Source organism: Mustela lutreola, chromosome 4, assembly GCF_030435805.1.
Source record: "Mustela lutreola isolate mMusLut2 chromosome 4, mMusLut2.pri, whole genome shotgun sequence".
Classification (NCBI taxonomy): domain Eukaryota; kingdom Metazoa; phylum Chordata; class Mammalia; order Carnivora; family Mustelidae; genus Mustela; species Mustela lutreola.
The window spans coordinates 54,191,380-54,213,688 of record NC_081293.1 but is presented as its reverse complement, the minus strand read 5'-3'; the positions used below and the strand labels follow the sequence as shown (position 1 = coordinate 54,213,688).

At 50.9% G+C, this 22,309-nt stretch overlaps 1 protein-coding gene and 1 long non-coding RNA gene across 3 annotated transcripts in view; both read left to right on the top strand.

Moving 5' to 3' along the window:
• Positions 1–700: 700 nt before the first annotated feature.
• Positions 701–2,936, top strand: DDIT4 (DNA damage inducible transcript 4). Its single transcript, XM_059169984.1, has 3 exons — positions 701–856; positions 981–1,239; positions 1,521–2,936. The coding sequence occupies exons 2-3, from the start codon at positions 1,041–1,043 to the stop codon at positions 2,012–2,014; spliced, it is 693 nt and encodes a 230-aa protein (XP_059025967.1). The 5' UTR covers positions 701–856; positions 981–1,040; the 3' UTR covers positions 2,015–2,936.
• An 11,798-nt stretch (positions 2,937–14,734) lies between these two features.
• LOC131828846 (uncharacterized) overlaps positions 14,735–22,309 on the top strand; it is a 37,982-nt gene continuing 30,407 nt past the window's right edge. Inside the window, exon 1 of one of the 2 annotated variants that reach the window (XR_009352591.1) lies at positions 14,735–14,777. This is a non-coding gene — a long non-coding RNA (uncharacterized LOC131828846). Of the gene's footprint in view, positions 14,778–17,825; positions 21,224–22,309 lie in introns of those variants that run through there. The other variant, XR_009352594.1, reaches the window with a different exon arrangement.

The window sequence follows — 22,309 nt, the reverse complement described above, 5'->3', positions numbered from 1 at the left end:
GCAGTTGGGGGTGGGAGCGGACATGATTTGGGGACGGGGATCCTGCGGGGCATGGACCTCCCCATTAACCCACCCCTGGGGCAGTAGAGTTAGCAGGCGGGCGGGGCTGCAAGGAAGACAGAGCTCCGGGCCCAGAGCTGCCCAGTCTGGACGCCACCTCCATATTTCGACCCTTTGCAAGGCTGGGTCAGCGTGGGGGACGTGCGCGAGGGCCTGCCGGGTAACGTTTGCTGCCCGCGCCGCCGTCCCACAGGCATCCGCCCGAGCGCCTACTTGTGCCTATAGTCAGTCGCAGGCTCCCAGACGCTGGGGGCAACCGTTTTCCCGACCCACCGCCCCCTCAAGTTCCCCCGGCTTTTCCCCCGCGCTGTCACGGCTACCCCCTCCCCCAGCAACAGGACCCTATAATAAACAAGTCTTTCCTTGATCCTCCCCTGCCGCGAGCGCCCTCGGGGACCTTGGCAGCTGCAGCCGCCGCGGATCCCTTCCAGAAAGGGGGCGTGGTCGCGGCTCGGGGTTCGGCTGGGAGCGTTCTGGGATTCAACGGGGGCGGGGCCAGACCACTGTCACCAGGCAGGAGAGAACGTTGCGAACGTGCGCCCCGAGCCCATTGGCTGAGGGCAGCCACACTCCCGGATCTGGATTGGGCCGCGGAGCAGAGGGGGTGTGGCCTCTCCGCACTAGTCCTTATAGGCCTCTCCGTGCTGGTGCTAGGGACCGCGGCAGGCCAAGGGGGAGGTGCGGGTGGGTAGAAGGGACAGGTCTGGGCAGCGCTCGGGGGTTGGTCCCAGTTCGCTCATCCATTCAAGCGGCAGTACGCACTTGTCCTAGCAGTTCTCGCCAGCGGAGCTAACTGGTAAGTGTCCCTTCTCTGTGCGCTGATCCTTGCGTGGGAAGGCCTCAGTCCTGCGGATCCCCAGCGCTCAGTCTGGTTCAGCCCCCAGACTGACACCGGGTCCGTGTCCCTCGTGTTTTAATAGGGTTTTCTGCGGTTCCGCATCCAAAGCTCATCTGCAAGCGTCCTGGCGTCCGTCTTCATCATGCCTAGCCTTTGGGATCGCTTCTCATCGTCGTCCTCTTCATCGTCGTCCTTGTCCAGAACTTCCACCTCGGATCAGCCGCCGCGCTCAGCCTGGGGGTCGGCGGCCCGAGAAGAGGGTCTTGGCCGGTGCGCGAGCCTGGAGAGCTCGGACTGCGAGTCCCTGGACAGCAGCAACAGTGGCTTTGGGCCTGAGGAAGGTAAGCCGTGGGCGGAGACCGGGTTCGACTCGAGGGGCCGGGGAGGTGAGAGAGCGCCGCTCGGGAAGGAGTCAGCGCCGCCTTGGCTTCCTAAGCCATCGGAACCCCGATTGCGGAAGGGGCGGCGGGTTGGAGAAACGGGGATTGGAGTATGGGATACGCGTGTGGGGCAGACACTGAGGCACGGAGTGCGAAGGAGTGTATTGGTTTCTTTAACGAAACAGCACCTCCCCCTTTCGGAGCTGCTTTTACACCCGTCTCCTGTGTTTTCTCTTTGCCAGACTCGACATACCTAGATGGGGTGTCCTTGCCCGACTTCGAGCTGCTCAGCGACCCTGAGGATGAGCACTTGTGTGCCAGCCTGATGCAGTTGCTGCAGGAGAGCCTGTCCCAGGCGCGGCTGGGCTCGCGGCGCCCCGCGCGCCTGCTGATGCCAGGCCAGCTGGTGAGCCAGGTGGGCAAGGAACTGCTGCGCCTGGCCTACAGCGAGCCGTGCGGCCTGCGGGGGGCGCTGCTGGACGTCTGCGTCGAGCAAGGCAAGAGCTGCCACAGCGTCGGGCAACTGGCCCTCGACCCCAGCCTGGTGCCTACCTTCCAGCTGACCCTCGTGCTGCGCCTGGACTCACGCCTCTGGCCTAAGATCCAGGGGCTGTTCAGCTCCGCCAACTCTCCCTTCGTGCCGGGCTTCAGCCAGTCCCTGACGCTGAGCACGGGCTTCAGAGTCATCAAGAAAAAGCTGTACAGCTCGGAGCAGCTGCTCATTGAGGAGTGTTGAACTCGGGCCTTTGGGGGGATGGGGGGGAGCGACCCTGCCCCCATGACAGAAAGACAGCTGAACTTTTTGAGGTGGACCCTGGCAGGCAGGAGCTGAGGGACTGAAACCTGTCCTTGGAAAACTGACAGCAGCCACCTGAAGGGGAGGAAGGTTGAGATGTGTTGGGGAACATTGCGTTTCCATGGAGGCTGGCTGAGGCGAGCAGGTGGCTCCCGGCCCCTCAGTACTGTAGCATGAAACAAAGGCTCAGGGGCCAACCGGGCCCCTGGCTGGATGTGTATGTAGCATGTACTTTACCATTTTTATTGTTACTGACAGTTAAGACAACAGTGGTGTGACAGAGCCAGGAGAGCGGCTGGGCTGCACTGGCCTCTGCAGGGTTGGGGGGAGGGGAGTGTGCTCCTGGTAACGACCCTGGTGGGAGGGGGGGAGATCAAGGTGGTTTGTGTACTCACGGTCTGAAGGGGCCAAATGTGTTTTTGGTTTTTGTAGCTTTTGGTTGTTTTATTGTTGTTTGGTTGTTTTTTGTTTTGTTTTTTTTGGGTGTTTTTTTTTTTTTTTTTTTTTTTGATCGGAGCTTCACTACTGACCTGTCCTAGGCAGCTATCTTACAGACGCATGAATGTAAGGAGGAAGGGGTGGTGTGGGGATCACTTGGGGATCTTGGACACCTGAAGAAAAACTACAACTGGGAGCTGCGTTTACCCATCCCCTGCTGTGTACTGAGGAGTGGAGCTGTGAGGGGATGGGGTGGGATTGGGGTTGGGGGCTGGAACCCCTCCCCCTAAGGAGTGCCATCTGGGTCTTCCATCTAGAACTGTTTACATGAAGATACTCGCTGTTCATGAATACACTTGATGTTCAAGTATTAAGACCTATGCAATATTTTTTACTTTTCTAATAAAAAATGTTTGTTAAAATGGTTGAGTCTCCTTGTTGCTGTGAAATAAGAGGAGGAGGAGGGGAGCTGGGAAGAGGCAAGTTTAAGCACACTCAGGTCCAGGTCCACCTGTGTGTTTCTCTGTCCTTTTCCGGGGCTGCCTGCCAGCCTGGTAATGAAGGTATGTGGATTGTGTGCGGTCTGTGCCAAGAACCCTGGCTGCCTTGGCTCTGGGCGGGCTGATGCTACCAGGGGAAGGCGCTGGAAAGCCCTGGAAGACCAGGAGTGAGTCAGACCTCCCACTGAGCCAGAGTCTGGGGAGGGAGAGCTCACCTGGTTGCCCTGAGTTTGATACAGGGCTTCCTGAGCCCAAGGCACTTAGAGGAACTACAAGGACTCTTAAGAGAGACATTTTTTTTAATGTGAAAAAGTTATAGTTCATTGTTAACACAGTCACGAAAATTAAAAAGCTGATCTCTGTAAAAGGCTAGGGAGCTGCGGTATCAAGAAACAGAGTTGATCCCAGGCTCTTATAGACCAGGACCATAGGCCTCTGAGAGGCCTGAAGTGCTACCGGGAGGTGTGGCCTTGGCAGGTGCAGAATAAAACACACACACACACACACACACACTCTCTCTCTCTCTCTCTCTCTCTCTCTCTCCCTCCCTCCCTGGAAGCAGGGAAGGAGTAGAGCTGAGGGATTCCATACACACACACACACACACTCTCTCTCTCTCTCTCTCTTCTGGGAAGCAGGGAAGGAGTAGAGCTGAGGGATTCCATACACACACACACACACACTCTCTCTCTCTCTCTCTCTCTCTCTCTCTCTTCTGGGAAGCAGGGAAGGAGTAGAGCTGAGGGATTCCAAGCATGGGGATAACAGGCCTGTCTGCATAAATTCTTTGGGTAACTTGAACTCATTGTGCTCTCTGGGCCCCAGTTTCCTTATCAGTGAAGTTGGGATTGAGCCAGATGAAGGCCAAGGCCCTTCCACTTCTCCCTCCCTGTGCCAGTGGAGGGTGGGGAGAACAGACCTCCCACTCTGGCCTTTGGAGAGTTGTTATCTCCCTTGTTTCTCTTCCTGGTCCCAGGCCGGCCTTGTTTGCCCAATGTTAAAACAGTAGTTCTCCCACTTGAGCGTGTGGGGCCCAGGTTACAAACACAGATCCTTGGGCTCTGGTGGAGATTCTGGCTGAGTGCCTTGTGGGGCCCTCCTTGCATTTTCATCAGTGATTCCGACGCAGGGTCCTAAACTTGGATGGCTTAGAAGACTCACATCTCTTTGGTAGAACCGAATGACTTGTTCCCCAAAATGAATGCAGTTGGGTTAGAGCTAGATCTGAAAATGCCGAAAGCAAATGAGAAGGTGCCCAGTGTAGTTTTAGGGGAGCCCTCACCCTCATTTTTCTTAGCACATCCTTCTAATAGCCACCCTGTGAGGTCTGGGTGGGACGTGGGTTACTAATGTTCCATGGACTAGTAAACACAGGTCCCAGCCCTTCAATGACCATCTTCTGGCAGTGCCTGACCTTGTCCATTTTCAGCCCCTCAGGGTGGGAGCTGGGAATGAAGGGCACTCAGCCTCTGGGCAGTGTCTGGGTATACTACCCTGAGAATTACGATCAGCTCCAATGTTCACAGCTGTATGTCCCTGCCCCAAAAGAAGAACAGGGAAAACAACAGTGTCTAGCTCCAAGACGGTCTTGTTGGTATTCAGAGGCAAGAACTGGATACAATGGTGAGCAGGAACTCCTCTCCAAGACCAGGAGGCACTGAGCACACTCAACTCAGCTCCTTTTCTTAGATGGTTAGACTGAGGCCAGAGGAAAGCCTGAGCTTTCAAGAAAGCACCGTTGAGTCACCACCTCCTGAAACCAGACTGGTTTTCCTCATCACAACGCTTGAAAATGCCCCTCAGCTGGACCAAAGGGCCCCCAGGTGGGAGCTGGCTGGCCTCTTAAGATGCAGCAAGGAGCTTCGTCTCAGGTTTTGGGCTCTTGAAGAAAAGATAGGAAAGGCTCCTTTGTTGCTAAGAGTGAAAGCTAATAAAGCTTTTAGACTCACAAATAAAATCCAACTTTGGAAAATGCTTCCCAAAATTGTTCTGTTTGGCTTACAAAATTTGTACTGACTACTTCTTTTATTTCTATTTCCCAACTCACCAGAATACTACTCTAGAACCTATACTAGGTCCCTATTGTCAGATTCCACTGTCTGCCTTTCAAGACATTGGGTGGTGGGCCCTACTTTTTTTTTTTTTTTTTAATATTTCAACACATATTTATTAAGCAGCTGTATCTGCTGGGTCTTGGGATCGATGCAGTCCCTGCCCTCATGGGTTCAGGTCCTGGCAGAGGCCCCCTGGAAAGCCTTGGGGTGGTGGGATGGACAGTGGAGGTGCAAAGGGCGACAGATGCTTCCTAGTTTTGGGAAAAGAGGCGCAGGAATGGGAGGAGCGGTGACCCAAATCTCAGTTGTGCCCTTTCTGGGGAAGAGGCTCATGGCCCACCAGGCTCATGGCCCACCACACCCCCTACAACTTCCCTTCTTTAGGTACAGGTCAATATGGACTGCCCCCTTCTCTTATCCCAGATTTTGCTCTTTTCAGTGCCCTTCACTGGGGATGTCATCCCTCTGTCCTATCAGCAAGCCCTCCCCTTCTTTTAAGACCCAGAGTGAGATCCAGCCCTTTTATGACTCCCCGCCACCCGCCTCCTCCTTCATAATCACAGTTGAAAACTTAGCAGTATTCTGATCTCAGTGTATGTACTTGTTCCATATCCCCCAGTTCTGTGGGATACCCCCACGTTCCCCTGGCTCTGTGATTGCTTGATCATCCCCCTCTCCCTTAGCTCAAACCACACAAGATGTCCCCACCAGCCTCAGACTCTCAGGCTGAGGAGAGAGGAGGGCAGGGCAGAAACATTTCATTGTTTTATTATCCCTGCCACCCAGTTGAGAGCAATATCAAAGGCTAAGGTCCTGGGAGGGAAGTTGTGTTCTTAGCAGTGGTTAAGGCCACCATGATGTGGTGAAATCTGGGTTTGAATCCTGACTCAGACCTTGGTTAGCCAATGACCTTGAGCAAGTCACTCTGAGTTACCTCATCTGTAAAATGGGGATAACAGTGACGAAACATGGATATAAAGTCATAACTGAGGCCACCATTGGTAGAGGAAGCCAGGGGTTGGGCAAGAGATAGGGGCCTGACCTGTGGCAGAGCCGGTCGCAGAGCAGACACCCTGCAGGAGGGAGAAGCTCTGACCTCCTTCCTCACTGGTCCTGCTTTCTTCTAACATCTTTTCAAAAGTCGCCATCTTAAGAGTCATGTCAACATACAACGTACTATAAAAAACATCATTGCGGGGGGTATCTGGCTGGCTCAGTAGAGCACGTGACTCTTCATCTCCAGGTTCTGAGTTCAAGCCCCACATTGGGTGTAGAGATTACCTAAAAATAAAATCTTGGAGCACCTGGGTGGCTCAGTCAGTTAAGTGTCTGACTCCTGATTTCCGTTCAGGTGATGATCTCAGGGTCACGAGATTGAGCCCCACACCAGGCTTCACACTGGCCATGGAGCCTGCTTAAGATTCTCTCTCTACCTCCCTCTGTCCCTCCCCCCTCCTCATGGGTACTCGAGCCCTCTCTCTCTTTTTTTAAGATTTATTTATTTATTTATTTATTTGGCAGAGAGATAGTAGGGGGGCACAAGCAGAGGGAGCAGCAGAGGGAGAGGAAGAAGCAGCCTCCCTTTTGAGCAGGGAGCTCGACTTGGGGCTCAATCCCAGGACCCTGGGATCATAACCTGAGCCCAAGGCAGTTGCTTAACCCACTGAGCCACCCATGCACCCCCCCCCCCCCGCAAAAAGAAAAAAAATTTAATCTTTGAACAAACAAAACCATCATTTGGGGGTAATGTGCTTAGAAGCTGTCTTCTTCCAATCCAGGCACATACCCCACACCCTGTATTAGGGCTAAGAGGGGAAGTGTGGCCTCCTACCTGCAGGGCTTTCCACTCATCCTCTGAGCTGTCCCTGGCTCCCTGCTGGAGGGGGTCTGGTTCAGCCACATCTGCTTTGGCTGCTGGAGGGGGCCAAGCACCACTGAGACAGCCCAGCAGAAGGCTGACAAAACAGAAGGCCCAGAAACCAGGCCCAATTAGTAGATGGTTACAGGACTCTGTAATTATCCTGAAAGGGGGGCTCTTTATGAACAAATCACAAATTAGAAAGCCATCTATTAAACTCAGACACGTCCATGCAAGGAGTCTCCATCTTGATCTCACGCATGGGCAGTGCACAGAAACACCTGTCGCCAGGTGGTCCTGATGGCTCTGAAGGCAGACACTGAGGGGTCATCGTTTGATGGCTGCATTCATTCATTCCGCCTGTATATAATTAGGTGACTCTGTGGGGCTGCGAGAGAAAGCCACAGTAAGCAGGAACCCCCAAGAAGCAGACATCTCTCTCTCTCTCTCACACACACACATGCGCGTGCACACACACACACAGACACACACACACTCTCTCACATAATCACACACACATTTACAGGGAAAACTACTGTGGGGCATAAAGAGAAGAGAAAATAGGCCCACACTCAATTTTTGCCTACCCCCTGACTTCCCAGGAAAAAATATCTGCAATATAGAATCATTAAAGTATATAAGATGAAACTATTTAAACTGTATACTTAAAATTGGTGAATTTTATTGAATGTAAATTATACCTTAATGCCTGCATTTTTTTAAAAAGTGTATAAACACAAGAATTAACTCAAAATGGATCACAGACCTAAATGGAAGAACTAAACTATAAGGCTTTGAGAAGAAAATGTAGGAGAAAATCTTCATGATCTTGGATTAGGCAATGATTTCTTAGGGAACCAAACTACAAGTGATAGAAAAGAAGGTCAGCAAGTTGGACTTTCTAAATATTTGAAACATTTGTGCTTCAAAGGACACAATCAAGAAAGTAAAAAAAGACACTGTAAGGGGGCGCCTGGGAGGCTCAGTCAGTTAAGTGTTTGCCTTTGGCTCAGGTCATGATCCCTGGAATCCTGGGATTGAGTCCTGAGTTGGGCTCCTTGCTCAGTGGGGAGTCTGCTTCTCCCTCTGCTGCTCCCCCTGCTTATTCTCTCCCTATCAAATAAATTTAAAAATCTTATCAAAAAAAGGTAACACTGTGAGAAAATACTTTGCAAATCATATATATGATAAATGATTTGCATCTAGAATCTGTAAGGAACTCTTTAAGAAGGGGAAAGGGCAGAGGAAGAGAGAGAGGGAGAATCTTAAGCAGGCTCCACGCCCAACACGGAGACCCATGCAGGCCTTGATCTCACAACTCTGAAATCATGACCTGACCCGAAATCAAGAGTCACCACTCACCCAGGTGAGCCACCCAGGCGCCCCTATAAAGCACTCTTGCGACTCAGTTAAAAAACAAGCAAAGAACCTGAATGGTATTTCTCCAAAGAACGTGTCCAAGTGACCTATAAGCTATTTACAGAAAGATGTCGAACATTCTTGGTCATTCGGGAAATGTAAATCAGCACTCCAGTGAGCTGCGATTTCATACTGCCAGCATGGTTATCACCAAAGAGATGGAAAATCACAGGGAGTGGCAAGGATGTGGAGAAAAAGGACCCCTGGTCCACGGCCGCAGGGTTTGTAAAATGGTGCAGCCGCTTTGGAAAACAGCTTGGCAGCTCCTCGTAGTGTGAACTATGCAGCTATTGTATGACCCAGCGATCCCACTTCTGGGCATACACTCCAGAGAGATGAAGACATGTCCACACAAAAACTTACATGTGAATGTTCATGACAGCATTATTCATAAATCAAAGTGGAAACAATACAGATGTCCATCCACAGATGAATGGATAAACAAAATGTGGCCTCTCCATGTAATGGAATTTTGTTCATTAGTACAAAGAAATGGAAGGACTGATATTTGCTACAACTTGGATGAGCCTCAGAAACATGATGCCAAGTGAGAGAAGTCACAACCAACCGCATATTACACAATTCCATTTATCCAAAATGTCAGGAATAGGCAAATCATTGAGATAAAAGTAGATTAGTGGTTGATTAGTAGGGGTGAGTGCTCATAGGTAGTTTCTTTTAGGGGGTGATGAAAATATTATTATAAAATTGATTGTGGTTGCATTACTCTGTGAATGTATGAAAAACCATTGCACTGTACACTTTTAACAGGTGAAATTTAGTGTATATAAATCATATCAGCTGAGTTGTCTTTTTAGTATACATTTTTCAAAATACATACAACTGAACACCTAAAAAAGGGTGTATAGTTCACTGCTTGTCATTACACCCCCACTTAAAAAATTTTCTAACACACACAAAAAAGTATATAAGATGAGCTCTAGAAGTTTTAAAACACAAATTATGGCTCCATAATTTGATTCCACTTAGTGTAAATATGGTACATTTTTCATTAAGAAAAGAAAAGTGCAGAGGAGCCATAAGCATTTTGGTTCAAATTTTATTTTTTTTTATTTTTATTTTTTTAAAGATTTTATTTATTTATTTGACAGAGAGAGAGATCACAGTAGACAGGCAGGCAGAGAGAGAGAGAGAGAGGGAAGCAGGCTCCTTACTGAGCAGAGGCCTGATGCGGGACTCGATCCCAGGACCCTGAGATCATGACCCGAGCTGAAGGCAGCAGCTTAACCCACTGAGCCACCCAGGTACCCCTCAAATTTTATTTATTGTCTGTCTCTGCCAGTAGAATATTAACCCACAGTTTTTTGTGTGCCTAAAACAGTGCCTGACTCATGAAAGTGCTCTATGAACATGTGTGGAAGAGAAGAAAGGTGAAAAGTACCATGACTTTTCAAATCTGCCATCTCCTGAGAGGCCCACTAGGGCCAATCCCCAATACTTCTCTTTTAAATTGTGGTAAAATACATATAACATAAAACTTGGCATTTGAACCATTTTTAAAAATTTTAAGTACAATCTACCCACCCCCCTCAAATGTGGGGCTCAAACTCATGATCCCAAGATCAAAAGTTGCACGCTCTACTGACTGAGCCAGCCAGGCATCCTGCATTTGAACCATTTTTAAATGTACAGTTTGAAAGTGTTAAAAATATATTCACGTTGTCAGGCAACTGCTCTCCAGAAGTCTTTAACTTGCATAACGGAAATTTTATACCCACTAAATAACAATACTGGGGCACCTGGGTGGCTCAGTGGGTTAAGCCTCTGCCTTGAGTTCAGGTCATGGTCTCAGGGTCCTGGGGTTGAGCCCTGCATTGGGCTCTCTGCTCAGCAGGGAGCCTGCTTCCCCCTCTCTCTCTGCCTCTCTGCCTAATTGTAATCTCTCTCACTACCAAATAAATAAACAAAATCTTTAAAAAAATAAAATAACAATACCATGTGTCCTCCTCCTAGCTCCTGGGAGCCCCCCCCCATTCTACCTCGTGTCTTTTTTTTTTTTTTTTTTTTAAAGATTTTATTTATTTGACAGAGAGAGATCACAAGTAGATGGAGAGGCAGACAGAGAGAGAGGAGGAAGCAGGCTCCCTGCTGAGCAAAGAGCCCGATGCGGGACTCGATCCCAGGACCCTGAGATCATGACCTGAGCCAAAGGCAGCGGCTTAACCCACTGAGCCACCCAGGCGCCCTCTACCTCGTGTCTTGATGAATTTGACTTCTCTTGGTATGTCATGTAAGTGGAATCACAGTATTTATCTAATTGAGCCTGGCTTCCTTCACTTAACACAGTGTCTTCAAGGTTCACTCATGTTGTAGCAAACTACCTATAGCCCAGATTTTCTTCCTTTTTAAGGCTGAATACTATTACATTATATGTACATACTACACTTGCTTATCCTTTCATCCACTGATGGACCGTGGAGTGGCTTCCATCTTTTTGCTACTGTGAATCATGCTGCTAGGAACATGGGTGTACATATATCTCTTGGAGACCCTACTTTCACTTCTTTGGGGTATATACCTAGAAGTGGATTGCCAAACCAGATAGTAACTCTATTTTTAATTGTTGAGGAATGGCCACATTGTTTGCAGCCTTGGTTGTACTGTGTTATATTCCCACCAACTACCAGCACTTGTATGCCTCTCCACATCCCAGTCCGAACCCCAGTGACCACAACAGTCAAGTCCCACTGCACTCAGGCCTCCAAGGTGGTAAGTGGCAAAGGGCCTGAGGAGGGCTAGGAATCTGCAGTATTCTGTACATTCTAACAAGTGGGAGGAGAGATGGATAACACTTTCTGAGGACGTGAGGGTGGCCTTCTTCATTCTTCAGCATGGGCTTTTCTGCCACAAACTCAGATTCCTGTCAGAGCCCCTCTGGGGGTTGCCTGGGAACCAGGGCCAAAGTAGGGGAGCTGACTTGGGTTGGCACATTCTTAGGGGGCAGGAGAGGAACACAGGCCCCTCAGGGGAAAAGGGCGGAGGTTGGGGCACCTATTCCAATGGCCCCCAACCACTTTAGTGGACTTTTGCTATCACATATATGACAAACCTGTGACTTCACTAACACTGTTAAGTGAATGTGTACCTTATTCACCAAAAACGGCATCTACCTACATTTAAAAAGCAGCAGGACAAATATAGGCAAGACATGCTGTGGACACAGTCTAGCAATAATACGGGGCCAGGCCTCCCTGGAACCTGCTCACCCCTGGTGATAACTTCAAGGCCTCATTCAAAGCCTGGAGGTCGGGCACTGGCACAATGAGAAGGACGCCCTCCACCGTCTGGGCTACATCCAAGGAGGAGCAGGCTCCGCTTTAGAGGGGGTGCACAGTGTATATTCATAGCATGCACTTGACATATCACCAATCCTATCAAGTAGGGATTATGACTATTATGCCCATTTTATAGATAAGGAAACAGGAACATAGTGCACCAGCAGAGCTTGAAATGGGAGTGAAGACATCCATAGCCTTGTATCATTTTGCCACTGACCCTTGCTTCTCCAAATTTGGAACTAAGGAGGTGGGACTGGAGGACATCACCTGCCACTCTCTAAGGCTGAACTCAGCTGCCCACTGTGGCTTCTCTCAGGCCCATCACTGCTCCCAGGGTTCAAGCTCAGGGTGGGGGTGGAGGCGAGAGGAAGAGCAGAGCCGCCTTGCAGGTCAATGGGCAAATGCTTGACTGCTTTCTGGGGCAAGTCCAAGTCTGGAAAGAGAACGTTAAGAAGAAATTTCCATAGCCTTTCCCCCTGCCAGGGATTTTCCACTGTGCCTGGGCGACTTGCCTCTCTTTTTCCCCAGTGAGGGACTCTGGCAATCCACAGGTCTTACTGAAAGGCTCAGCCCAGTGCTAAGAGGTGGTTCCTGGTTCTGGTTCCTGCCCTAAGAAAGGGACAAGTTTTTTGGGGTGGGGGGGCAGGTGGTCAGGACTGCCCCAGAGAGTGGGTGGGAACCAGGATGGCGTAGAATGAGGTAGTCAGTTTAGAAGAATCGCGGTAGGGGGTGGGGCGGGGTGTGGACACAGGAACTACCCCCGGGGGAAACTCGGGAACCCGAGCTGGAGCGGCAAAGGAGGGAGGAAGTTCCCACAGGCAGACGCGAGAGCACCCACGAGACGAGAAGGACAGTGATGTGGGACAGCCTTAAGAGGGTGGCAGTGAACACGGGGACGGTGCCGGAGCTAGTAGGAGGGAGCTGGATGCAAGAAATGGAAAATTTGGTGAAGCAGATTGCGCAGTCCGGGAGCGGACAGCCGCTGTGGTCGTTGGCGCTGTAGCTGCTCCCTCCGCCGGGGACGACCTCTCCTCAGTGGCACTTGATGGGCTCTTCGGTCGTCAGGTTTAGCTCCGAGGCCCCCCACTCCTCAGAGAAGCCTTCCCCGGCCACTCCCGCAGAAGCAGCTGGAGTCCCCCTACCGGAAGCTAGGCGTTGCATTTGCTCCTGCACGTACTGGCAACTGCACTTATTCAATGTTTCTTCCAGGAGCAGCCTCCTTCCTAGACCCCCGGGAGTCCAGAAGAGCTGACGGCTTGCTCTCCGTGGGAGCCCCAGAGCCTGGCACCTAGCGGGCCCTCCATATGAGGAGGGATGACTGGCCATGGTTCTCACCCGGCAGCACAGACCTGACCCACTCGTAAGGGGTGGCACCTCTTATAGGGCTGGGCTTCTCCCCATCTAGGAACTAATGGACCTCAGGTCCCTGGGTTGAGCAAATGGTGGCTCCTCTCAGAGTTTCCATCCCCCTAGCACCATCACAAAAGGATCCTGGGGGTGCATGAGGTTGGATCTGAGCAGGCTCAAGTCTGACAGGTGGAATGAGTCCTATCTTCCCTCCCCCAGCTGTGGGCAGCTGGAGTGAGGGTCAGGTGTGTGTGCCCCCGGTGAAACAACTCAAAAGTCTAGTATACCTGGGTTCCAGTGCCATTTCAACCAAGTCCTTGCTGTGTGACCTGAGACAAGACGAGTCCTGTCTCAGAGCTTCAGTTTTCTCATCTGGAAAATAAGCACCAAGAATGGAATGTTGGCTCTAATATTGGCTCTAATGATGTCTACAGAGTGTCTAGTATCTAGTAAACAATCAATCAATGTTAGCTCTTCTTCCTAGATAATGTTCTTTTCCTGTTAAGAACAGGAAGAACTTTGGTGATTGCTGGAAAGGAGATGTCTGAAGACTGTAGAGGGAGGAAGTCAATCTTGGGTAGATGAGGGTTCCCTCCTCAGGGCTTCTCCACTTCCCCTGCGAGACACCAACCAGTTTAACCTTCGGAGTGGGGAAGAGGCGGTTCCCTGGGTGACTCAAATGGTTAAGCGTCTGCCTTTTGCTTGGGTCATGATCCCAGGGTCGTGGGATGGCGTCCTGCATCTGGCGCCCTGCTCAGCTGCTGCTTCTCCCTCTGCCCTTGCCTCTCTCTCTGCCTCTCATGAATAAATAAATAAAATCTTAAAAAAAAAAAAATAAAAGAGTGGGGAAGAGGACCTGCTGCTCTCACCGGCCCCAGGTGCCCAAGCATGAGGTAAGAACAGCTAAGAGTCACCTTCCAGAACTGGGGAGGGTGAGTCAAACTGAATCAGGAGTGGGTGAGGGCACCTGGGTTTCTGGAATTACTCAGAGTGACACTAGGCACCAAGTACATGCCTGGCAGGAGAGAGAGAGACGGGACTGGACTCCAGGAAAGCAGGTATGGCTGGAAAGCACCCCAGACAAGGAAACTGTTGGGCTGGAAACTCCAGGCAGGCAGCGCATGGCCTGAGAGGTGTCTGGGTATTTTGCTGGGGCGGGGGGGTGGGGAAGGATGACTGGGCAGCTCCAACTCCTTCTCCCAGTTAACATCCCAGTTAACACCTCAGTTGAGCCAAGACTACTGATCCCAGACCCCAGCCTTTCACACTCCAGCTCCCCAGTCCCCCTTTTCTCTACTGGGTCCTCCCAAATGTGGGAGCTGAGAGAGCCCCAAGGGGACCTCTGTCCTTTGCCCTGCCAAAAGTCTTTTAGCTCTGGTCACCGTCCTGCCAACATTTCCAGTATTTCCTCTGGTCTGTTAGCCCTACTGAAATTGACTCTCCTAGAGGTAGGACAAGCCTGCCTCGCCCACTACTGTATCTCCTGGACATAGCTCGGACCCTGACATTCAGTTAGGTGCTTAGTAGACACTTCTTGGGGCAACAGATTCAAAACTTGGGAGCATGGGTTTTCACTGCATTTCTAACTCTCATTAGGTGGCTGTGGGTCAGCCTCTCGGAGCCTCGTTTCCGTATTTGTAAAATGGGAACACCAATCCCTATGAAGAACTTGGAAGGACCCAGTCAGAATGCACGGAGCTTCCCCATCCAGCTGGAGCTAGGAAGTTGCTGGTGGGTAACACTTCAGACACAAGGAAGTCACGCTCAAAGGCTGCCCCGGGATAGCAGGTGAGGTCTCCTTCCAGAACCCCTGGTTAGATCACTCGCATTCAATTTCCCTGGGGTTTTCCATTCAGAGGTCTTGGTGTACCAGCCTATCCTTTCCTTGGGAGATGGCCTTTACCCACTCAGCTCCTGTTTGGGGTGGGGCCTGGCTCCTGGTGGGAAGGAAGGTGCTGGAGACAGCAGGAACGGCTGCCTCGGGCCTGGCTGTTGGAGTCACAGAGCCAGGTGTGTGTGTGTGTGTTGTGTGTGTGTGCACTCCTCACTCTAAATATCCACTGGATCCTCACTACACCCCAAGAGGGGGGCAGTCCAGTCCAGTGGTGAGATGCTGGGACTCTGGAGTCAGTCTGGAATCATAAAAAGAGATAATGCCTGTAGGTCTTTCTAAGTATTAGTCTCCTACCTGAGAAAGTGGGCTCTGGGAATGATGCAGGTTTTCAGCAACTAGCTCAGGGCCCTGTTCACCATAAACCCTCAACAAATAGCAAGACCTTTTTGTTTTTTATTTTATTTTATTGATTGTCATTTCTACACCCAATGTGGGGCTTGAACTCATGACCCCAAGATGGAGAGTCATGTGCTCCACCCACTGAGCCAGCCGGGCACCCCTGTTGGTTTTTTAGACTGTCGACCCTGTGAGAGCACTAGGGACACTTGTTTGGGTCCCTGCTTACCCATACTCCTCACCCCTAGTATGTGTGCTGGTGGCTGCATGAATGAGCCGGAAGAAGGAGGGAAGAAAGAGAAGGGAAAGAAGGACAGAGGAGGGAGAAGAGGAGGAAGGGAAGAAGAAGGAGCAGGTTTGTTCTGGCAGCTCCCAGCTTCCATGCCACCCACACTCCCCCTCTGTTCCCAGGACACCAGGGAGCTGATCCCAGGCTCCTCTCACTGGGTGCCATGTGGGGTCCAGGGAGAAGAACTCCTCTCAGAACACGGAAGAGTGTTAGGGATTATTTCAGTGGAGGAATGGAGAGGCTAGGTTTTGGAATCAGACTTCCTGTGTTCAAATCCCTGTTCCACTGTCTGCAGACCTTGGGCATGATCGGTAACCTCTCTGGGCCTCAGTTTCCTCATCTGTAAAACGGGGTCACTAACAGTATCTACTTCACAGAGTTGTCAGGATTAAATGAGATAATCCATGAGATGCGCTTCAATCTGTGGAAAGCATGTAGGAGGCCCTCAATCCATGGTGGCCAGGATGACAAAGTTTGCCCTCAGGGAAGATTCTGTGAGTGCTTCTCACCAGTGTGAATGAGCGGGTTGGACCTACTACGCTGCCTTTCTCAGGGGAATCTGAATCTAAAGGGGAATTAAAGAAGTGAAATCCCATCTAATCATGGAATTTTTGTACAGCAAAGGAGGCACACAGGGGGTAGAAAAGAACCTTCTTAGGGCCTCTCAAAATCACCTCTGCTGTCTACTGCACACATTCTGCCGGTCCCAGAGAGGGACCACATCCAGAAGGGAGAACACCGTTCTAGTCCCCAAAGAATCTCCCCTCTGCTTGGAGAAACGGCAAGCAGCTAGACCCCAGAACAGTGCATAACTCCAGCTAATGCAAGGCCTTCCGCAGCATGGCAGGCAGCAGCCCAGGCCCAGCTACCAGAGAGGCTCCCGGGACCCTGCAGGAAGAGCAGCCAGGGTGGGAGGTGGGGAGGAGTGACTTGGGACCAATGCAGAAGGGCTGGGCTCTCTCCCAAGGCAAGGGTTTTACCTTCTGTGTGACCGTTTTCTCTACTAGGTGCTTAGTATCAGACTGGTACCTGTAGTGAAAGGTGTAGATGACTTAGGGTCGTGGGTTCTGGAGTCCCGACTCCCAGGGTTCAAGCCCCGCCCCAACTCTTCTCAACCTTCTCACCTGAAGACCTCAGTGCGGAAGACACAGGTCGAGTTAGCTGCTAGCATCCATTGCCCATCTTTTCTGTTCCTCCTTGGGAGAAATATTCCTTCCTCCTTCCCTTTCAGCCCCTTGCTACAGGTCAGACCAGGCCTCCAATCCATGCTGACTCTTCCCCAGCTGTGCCTTCTCTAAGTGTGGTCACATGAACCCCCCAACCAGCGCCTGCACGTGTAATTAGAGTAAATCCTGAGAATTGTGCTACAATTACCAAGACCGTCTTTCATACAGAGCTAGGACTCGGGATGATAAGAACCTCCAAACATGGCGCCAAGATGGCAGAGGCAGAGGGGAGAGATTCAGTCTTTACAACAGACACTTTCGAGTCTCCAGATCCAGTCATGCCTGGATTTTTTCAGTTGCCTGAGCCAGCAAATTCCCTTTTTAGCATAAACCAGATTGAGTCAGGTTTTCTGTCATTTGCATCAGAAAGAGTCTGAAATTCACATGGTGAGCTTTTTTTTTTTTTTTTTTTAAGATTTTACTTACTGGGGCACCTGGGTGGCTCAGTCGTTAAGTATCTGCCTTAGACTCAAGTTAATGGGATCCCCACATAGAGTTCCCTGCTCAGCAGGAGGCCTGCTTCTCCCTCTTCCACTCTCCTTGCTTGTGTTCCCTCTCTTGCTGTGTCTCTCTCTGTCAAATAAATAAAATCTTTTTAAAATTTTATTTATTTATTTGAGAGAGAGAGAGGAGCAGGGTGAGGGGGCCGAGGAAGAAACAGATTCCCTGCTGAGCAGGATGCTGAACATGGGGCTTGATCCCAGGACCCCAGGATCACTACCTAAGCCAAAGTCAGACACTTTACTGACTGAACCACCTAGACACCTCCCCCAACCCCCATGGTGAACTTTCTTAACTTATGGGTAACTCTCCACAGTATTTTTTTTAGGAGAGAAGGGTGGTTCTGGGATGATTAAAAGGGCTCACCAGGGTTCAGAGCTTCTTATAGAGCCTGGCTATTGTTAGGCACTCAAAACCCATCAATTTTTAGGTGCCCCGTAAGTGTTACTGATTCTGACTCTCATCCCTGGAAGTGAGCCGCAAGGGCATCTTCACAGAAGCCTCTCTCTGAGTGTGCGGTCTTTGGAAACTCTGGTGTTTTTGTGTTGGGGTGTGTGTGTAGCCTCGGCAGGGGGTGGTGGTGTGGTGGGGGAGACACTCTGGAGGGAGGGCTACCTCACCCATCCAGAGCACAGGTAACACCAGGAAAGGTTCTCGTGGGTGTCATGATTATTTTTCCTAATCCTCACACTCCAATCAAACCCATTTTACAGATGAGGAATGTCTGGCTCAGACTGCGTCCAGCCTCATGCTACATCCAGTGCCCATTCTGCCGGCTCACTCCTCCAGTTGGAGCACATTAGTGTTGTCCAGTAAGGTCGCTCTTTGCGGGGGTCTCAACCCCAGTCAGACTAAGTTGAATAGGTCTGTTACTGCTAAGTGGAGGCTTCCAGAGGTGATTTTAGGCGGTTTTGAGAGAGCAAAAGTAGTTCCACTCTCTCCCTCCTTCTCCTGTTGTCTCCTGGAAAGGGAACTTTCCGGAGAGGGCGGAGAAGGCTCGGTTTCCCCTTTCTGATCTGTTGTAATCAAGGCGCTGTCACCAGTTAGTGGCGGTTTACCCCAGACAGAGTCTGACGCAGTTTTGCTAAAGGAAACCACGCAAGTCTCCTAGCTTGGCACGACCCTTCCTTCCGGACAGGCCAGGATGCCTGGGGGTGGGGATGGGAACGCACCTCCTACTTGCCCCCTGGCAACCACCAACCAACTGAGCTCACCCGAGGCTTTCCCCAGGTAGCCAGTTTCCTTATCTGTAAAATGCAGATAAAGACAGCCCCACCTATTTCAGGGTCTTTTTGAAGGCCTTTGGGAGAGAAAACTCCTAAGGTGTTCAGCACAGGGATTGGCAGCAAGTAAAAGGCAATCCGACCGCTCCCCGAACCAGAGAGAGGAAGTCACGTGAGTGCAAGGTCACACTGCGGAAGAGGGTAGAGGGGGGATTCGAACCAGGATTCCCAGTGCAAGCCCAGACTCCGGCCACTTGCAGGAGCCCCAGCCTACTTTTGATAATGCGATCCTCCCCACCCCTTTCCATAATACTTTTCACCGCAGCCTCCCCCCATCCCCGCCGCGCAGCGCCTGCGCCTGTGCCTTCGCCAGGCGGCCTTCAGGGACCTCGCGGCTGCAGTCCCAATGAGTCGCCCTCCGCCCTCTCTGGCGACCTGAATTGCTGGGAAGAAAAACTGCTTCCTCCCCAGTCCAACAACCCAGCTCTGCGTCTACCCAGAACCGCCCGAGGAAATATCCTCGGCTCCCCACCTCCCTCTATCCTCCGCCCCCGACTCTCGGACACAGCTCCATCGACGCCACGATGGCCGCGAGAAGTGGGATCAAGTGCCGCTGGCTTTCCCCGCGGGCAGAACAGAAAGAGAGACGTGTCACACCCGCTAATCCCCCAACAGGGTCCACTCAGGCGGCCTCTAGTTGGTCTCTTCTGGTGGCGGAGGCGGAACCTCGAGCTCAGTGGCCAATGAAGAAGCTCGCGGTGGGGGGTGGGAAATGCTTTTTGGTTGCCATGGCAACGGGTCTCTGCTTCCATCTTCCCACTGGGTGGAGCCCGCTTTTCCAAGAACCGCTTTCTCTGGTCCCAGTTCGACTTCAGGGTAGAGTGGGGGTCGGAAGTTGGGGGAAAGGTAGGACACGAACCCTTCACAAATGCCCAGAGTGTAGATGAGCCCACCGTGCCCAAGGATAACAAGAGAAATAATAAGAAAGATAATAAAAGAAAGCTGCTTAGAGGAGGGACGGTATGAATAGGGTTCTGCGAGAAGGGACAAAGAAACCCAATGTATTGCAGTGGACTGGACACAGCCCTGCAGGGGCAAGCCACAGGGCTGGACAAATTTAGGTTGGAATAAGTGGAGCAGGTGCTTAGCAAGCCGATTAGGGCTTCCAAGCCAAGACCCACCCAAGGAAGGGTGGGGGACTAAGATGAGCAGCTACAGCAGAATTGTTGGTCCTGCATTGTCCTTCAGTCCCCGGCGGGAGGAGAGAACCTAGGGTCAGCTAGGCCATTCTCTTGCCTCTAGGCAGCTTGCACTGTGTCTTGGGTATAGTCACATCCGGTCTTGGGCATTCATTAACTCCACACTCTTCCCAGGAAAGAGGAAGGTGACCAGGTTCATTGTTCCCATTTCACAGATGAGGAAACTGATGCCTGTCTGGTAAAGTATCTCACCCTTGGGCCCTAGGGCTTGGCATTGGCCCAAGCAGGGCTCTCCAGGCCTTTAATTCCCTGGTGTGGTGGGTTGGCCAAGGACTCCCATGCCATAGATCTGATGTTGTCCATCCTTGCTAATGACCCAGGGATGTGGGAGCCAACCGAACCCCATGTTTAATGAGGTGAGCCAGGACAGAGAACTTTGCTCCTGCCTCTGATAGCCCTGGGTGGTTGGGGGTGCAGTGCAGCAGGACTCCCAGATCAGTCACTCTGGGAGGGAGTCCAGTGTCACCCCACACGACTGGTCTCAAAGCCCACAGTCCAGTGGGGAGAGAGACCTGCAGTGATATGATAAATGCTGGATAAATGTGGATAAAGCTCAAGGACAGGGGTGCCTGAGTCTGCCTAGGGGAACCAGTGGAGACCTCACAGGGCAGACAGTCTTTCAGGTGACACAAAACACAGAAGCCTTTGCTAGGAAGACAAACAAGGGGAGGGCATCCCAGGCAGAGGGAACAGCATTTGCAAAGACCTGGAGGCTGAGCATGGTGTGCTGGGGAAGCTACAGTCTGGGAGTCCAGAGTGGGACTAAGGCCCAGGGCAAGACTGTGTTCCCTGCAGTGGGGTGCTTTCGACCCCTTTCTGAACCATGAGGCACCACATTTGCTTTTCTGTAGCTGATACATTAATGGAACCCTAAGAACGACTTGTGAGGATCCTACTTTGAGAAGCACTGGGCAGAAGCTAACATGGATGACCCTCAGGGGCGTTATGTTGGGAGAAAGAAGCCCGCGACCAAAGAGTCACTCTATATGGCTCAGTTGTATCAAGTTCAAAAATGGGCAAAACCGATCTATGCTATGAAGGATAATGGTTATCACTGAGAGGTGTAGGAGTTCTTGAAGAGGGTCTTGGGAGAGATGGTAATAATCTTAGTTTCCTGTTGGTTTTACAGATGTGTTCTCTTTGTGAAAATTCATCCAGCTCTTTACTTAAGGTTTGCGTATTTTTCCATATGTAGCGTCTCCTTAAATTAAAAATAAAAAACAAAACTCAAGTTGACTGCTTTTCATAAACATTAGTGCAAATGGAGACGCTAAAATTTTGTGATCACATAATTGGCTGTAAGCCAAGCATCCAGATGATGTAGAATCTGTTTATACTGTCTTTTTTTTTTTTTTTTTTAAGATTATTCCAAAATGAGAACATAGGCATCTTAAAGTCTTGTAGAGACATCTCAAACACCAGAGAACTCTTGTATAGACACCAGGGTTTGAGAAACTCCAGCTCAAGCAATGCTCACTGCCGGGGACGCCTGGATGGCTCAGTCAGGTAAGCCTGATCAGATGCCTTCAGATCTGATCTTGGCATTGGCTCCTTGCTCAGCAGGGAGCCTGCTTCTCACCCTGCCTGCTGCTCCCCCTACTTGTGTACTCTCTCTCATTCTGACAAGTAAATAAATAAAATCTTTAAAAAAAAAAAAAAAACCAACCAAAAAACAACGCTCATTGCTGGGTGTAGCTATAAAACCTCATGTTGCTGGTAAATGAGGGACTTGGAGCACAAAGGGGTAACATCCTTTTCCAATAAGATGCTTGGTCCCAGGAGGCCAAGGACCCTCAGACAGAGGGGACCAATTCTCCCACCGCCCGAGTGGCAGACACAGCTCTGTCATAGCTGGGATGGGCATGAGAGGGGGGTTTCCCTGATGCTGCTGTGAGCTCCTGAATAGATTTCTATGTCCTGGTGCCCAGCAAGGGGCCTGGCACACAGAGGGTCTCAGATGACCTTTCCTGCCAGGCCTTGTAGCCCGAACCGCATTGAAAATGGAGGAGGGGGGCCTGTCTGCAAAGTTGTGAGTCCCGCAGCACAAGCTTACAAACCAAAGCGGGGGCGATTTTGCTGGAGGGATTCAAGGTTCAGGTTCAGGTTGTCTGATTCCCCTTGGCAGGGGAGACCTGGATGAAAGGGGTTCTCTGAGTCCTGGGGACCACAAGATGGAAATGAAATGCCAGTCCTGCCTTCCCACCAGGCTTGCTGAAGCTGGTAACAGCCCAGCTTTGGGGGGAGACTGTTCCAGAACCCAGAGAAGCTGCATCTGGGGGCAGGACACTCAACAGTTGTCTCCCCACCCACCCCTATCCTCTGGGACTTCACTTCTCATCCTTCCCCTGGCTGAGCCTCTCTTGCCCACTCTGTAGAAGCAACCTGCTTGGTTCCCCTTGGCCAGCTCTGCTCCGCTGCCATGCCTAGAAGGAACCTTCACAATTTCAGCCCTAGCCCCATGCTACCTGGAGTTTCATTTATTCAACATTTTTCCTGTAAAACAATGGTAAGTTTTGTTGCTGTTGTTGTCTTAACATGCCCTTGTTCTAAGCAATAGTGCTTATAAAATCCTGGATTTGATGTGGTAGTTTT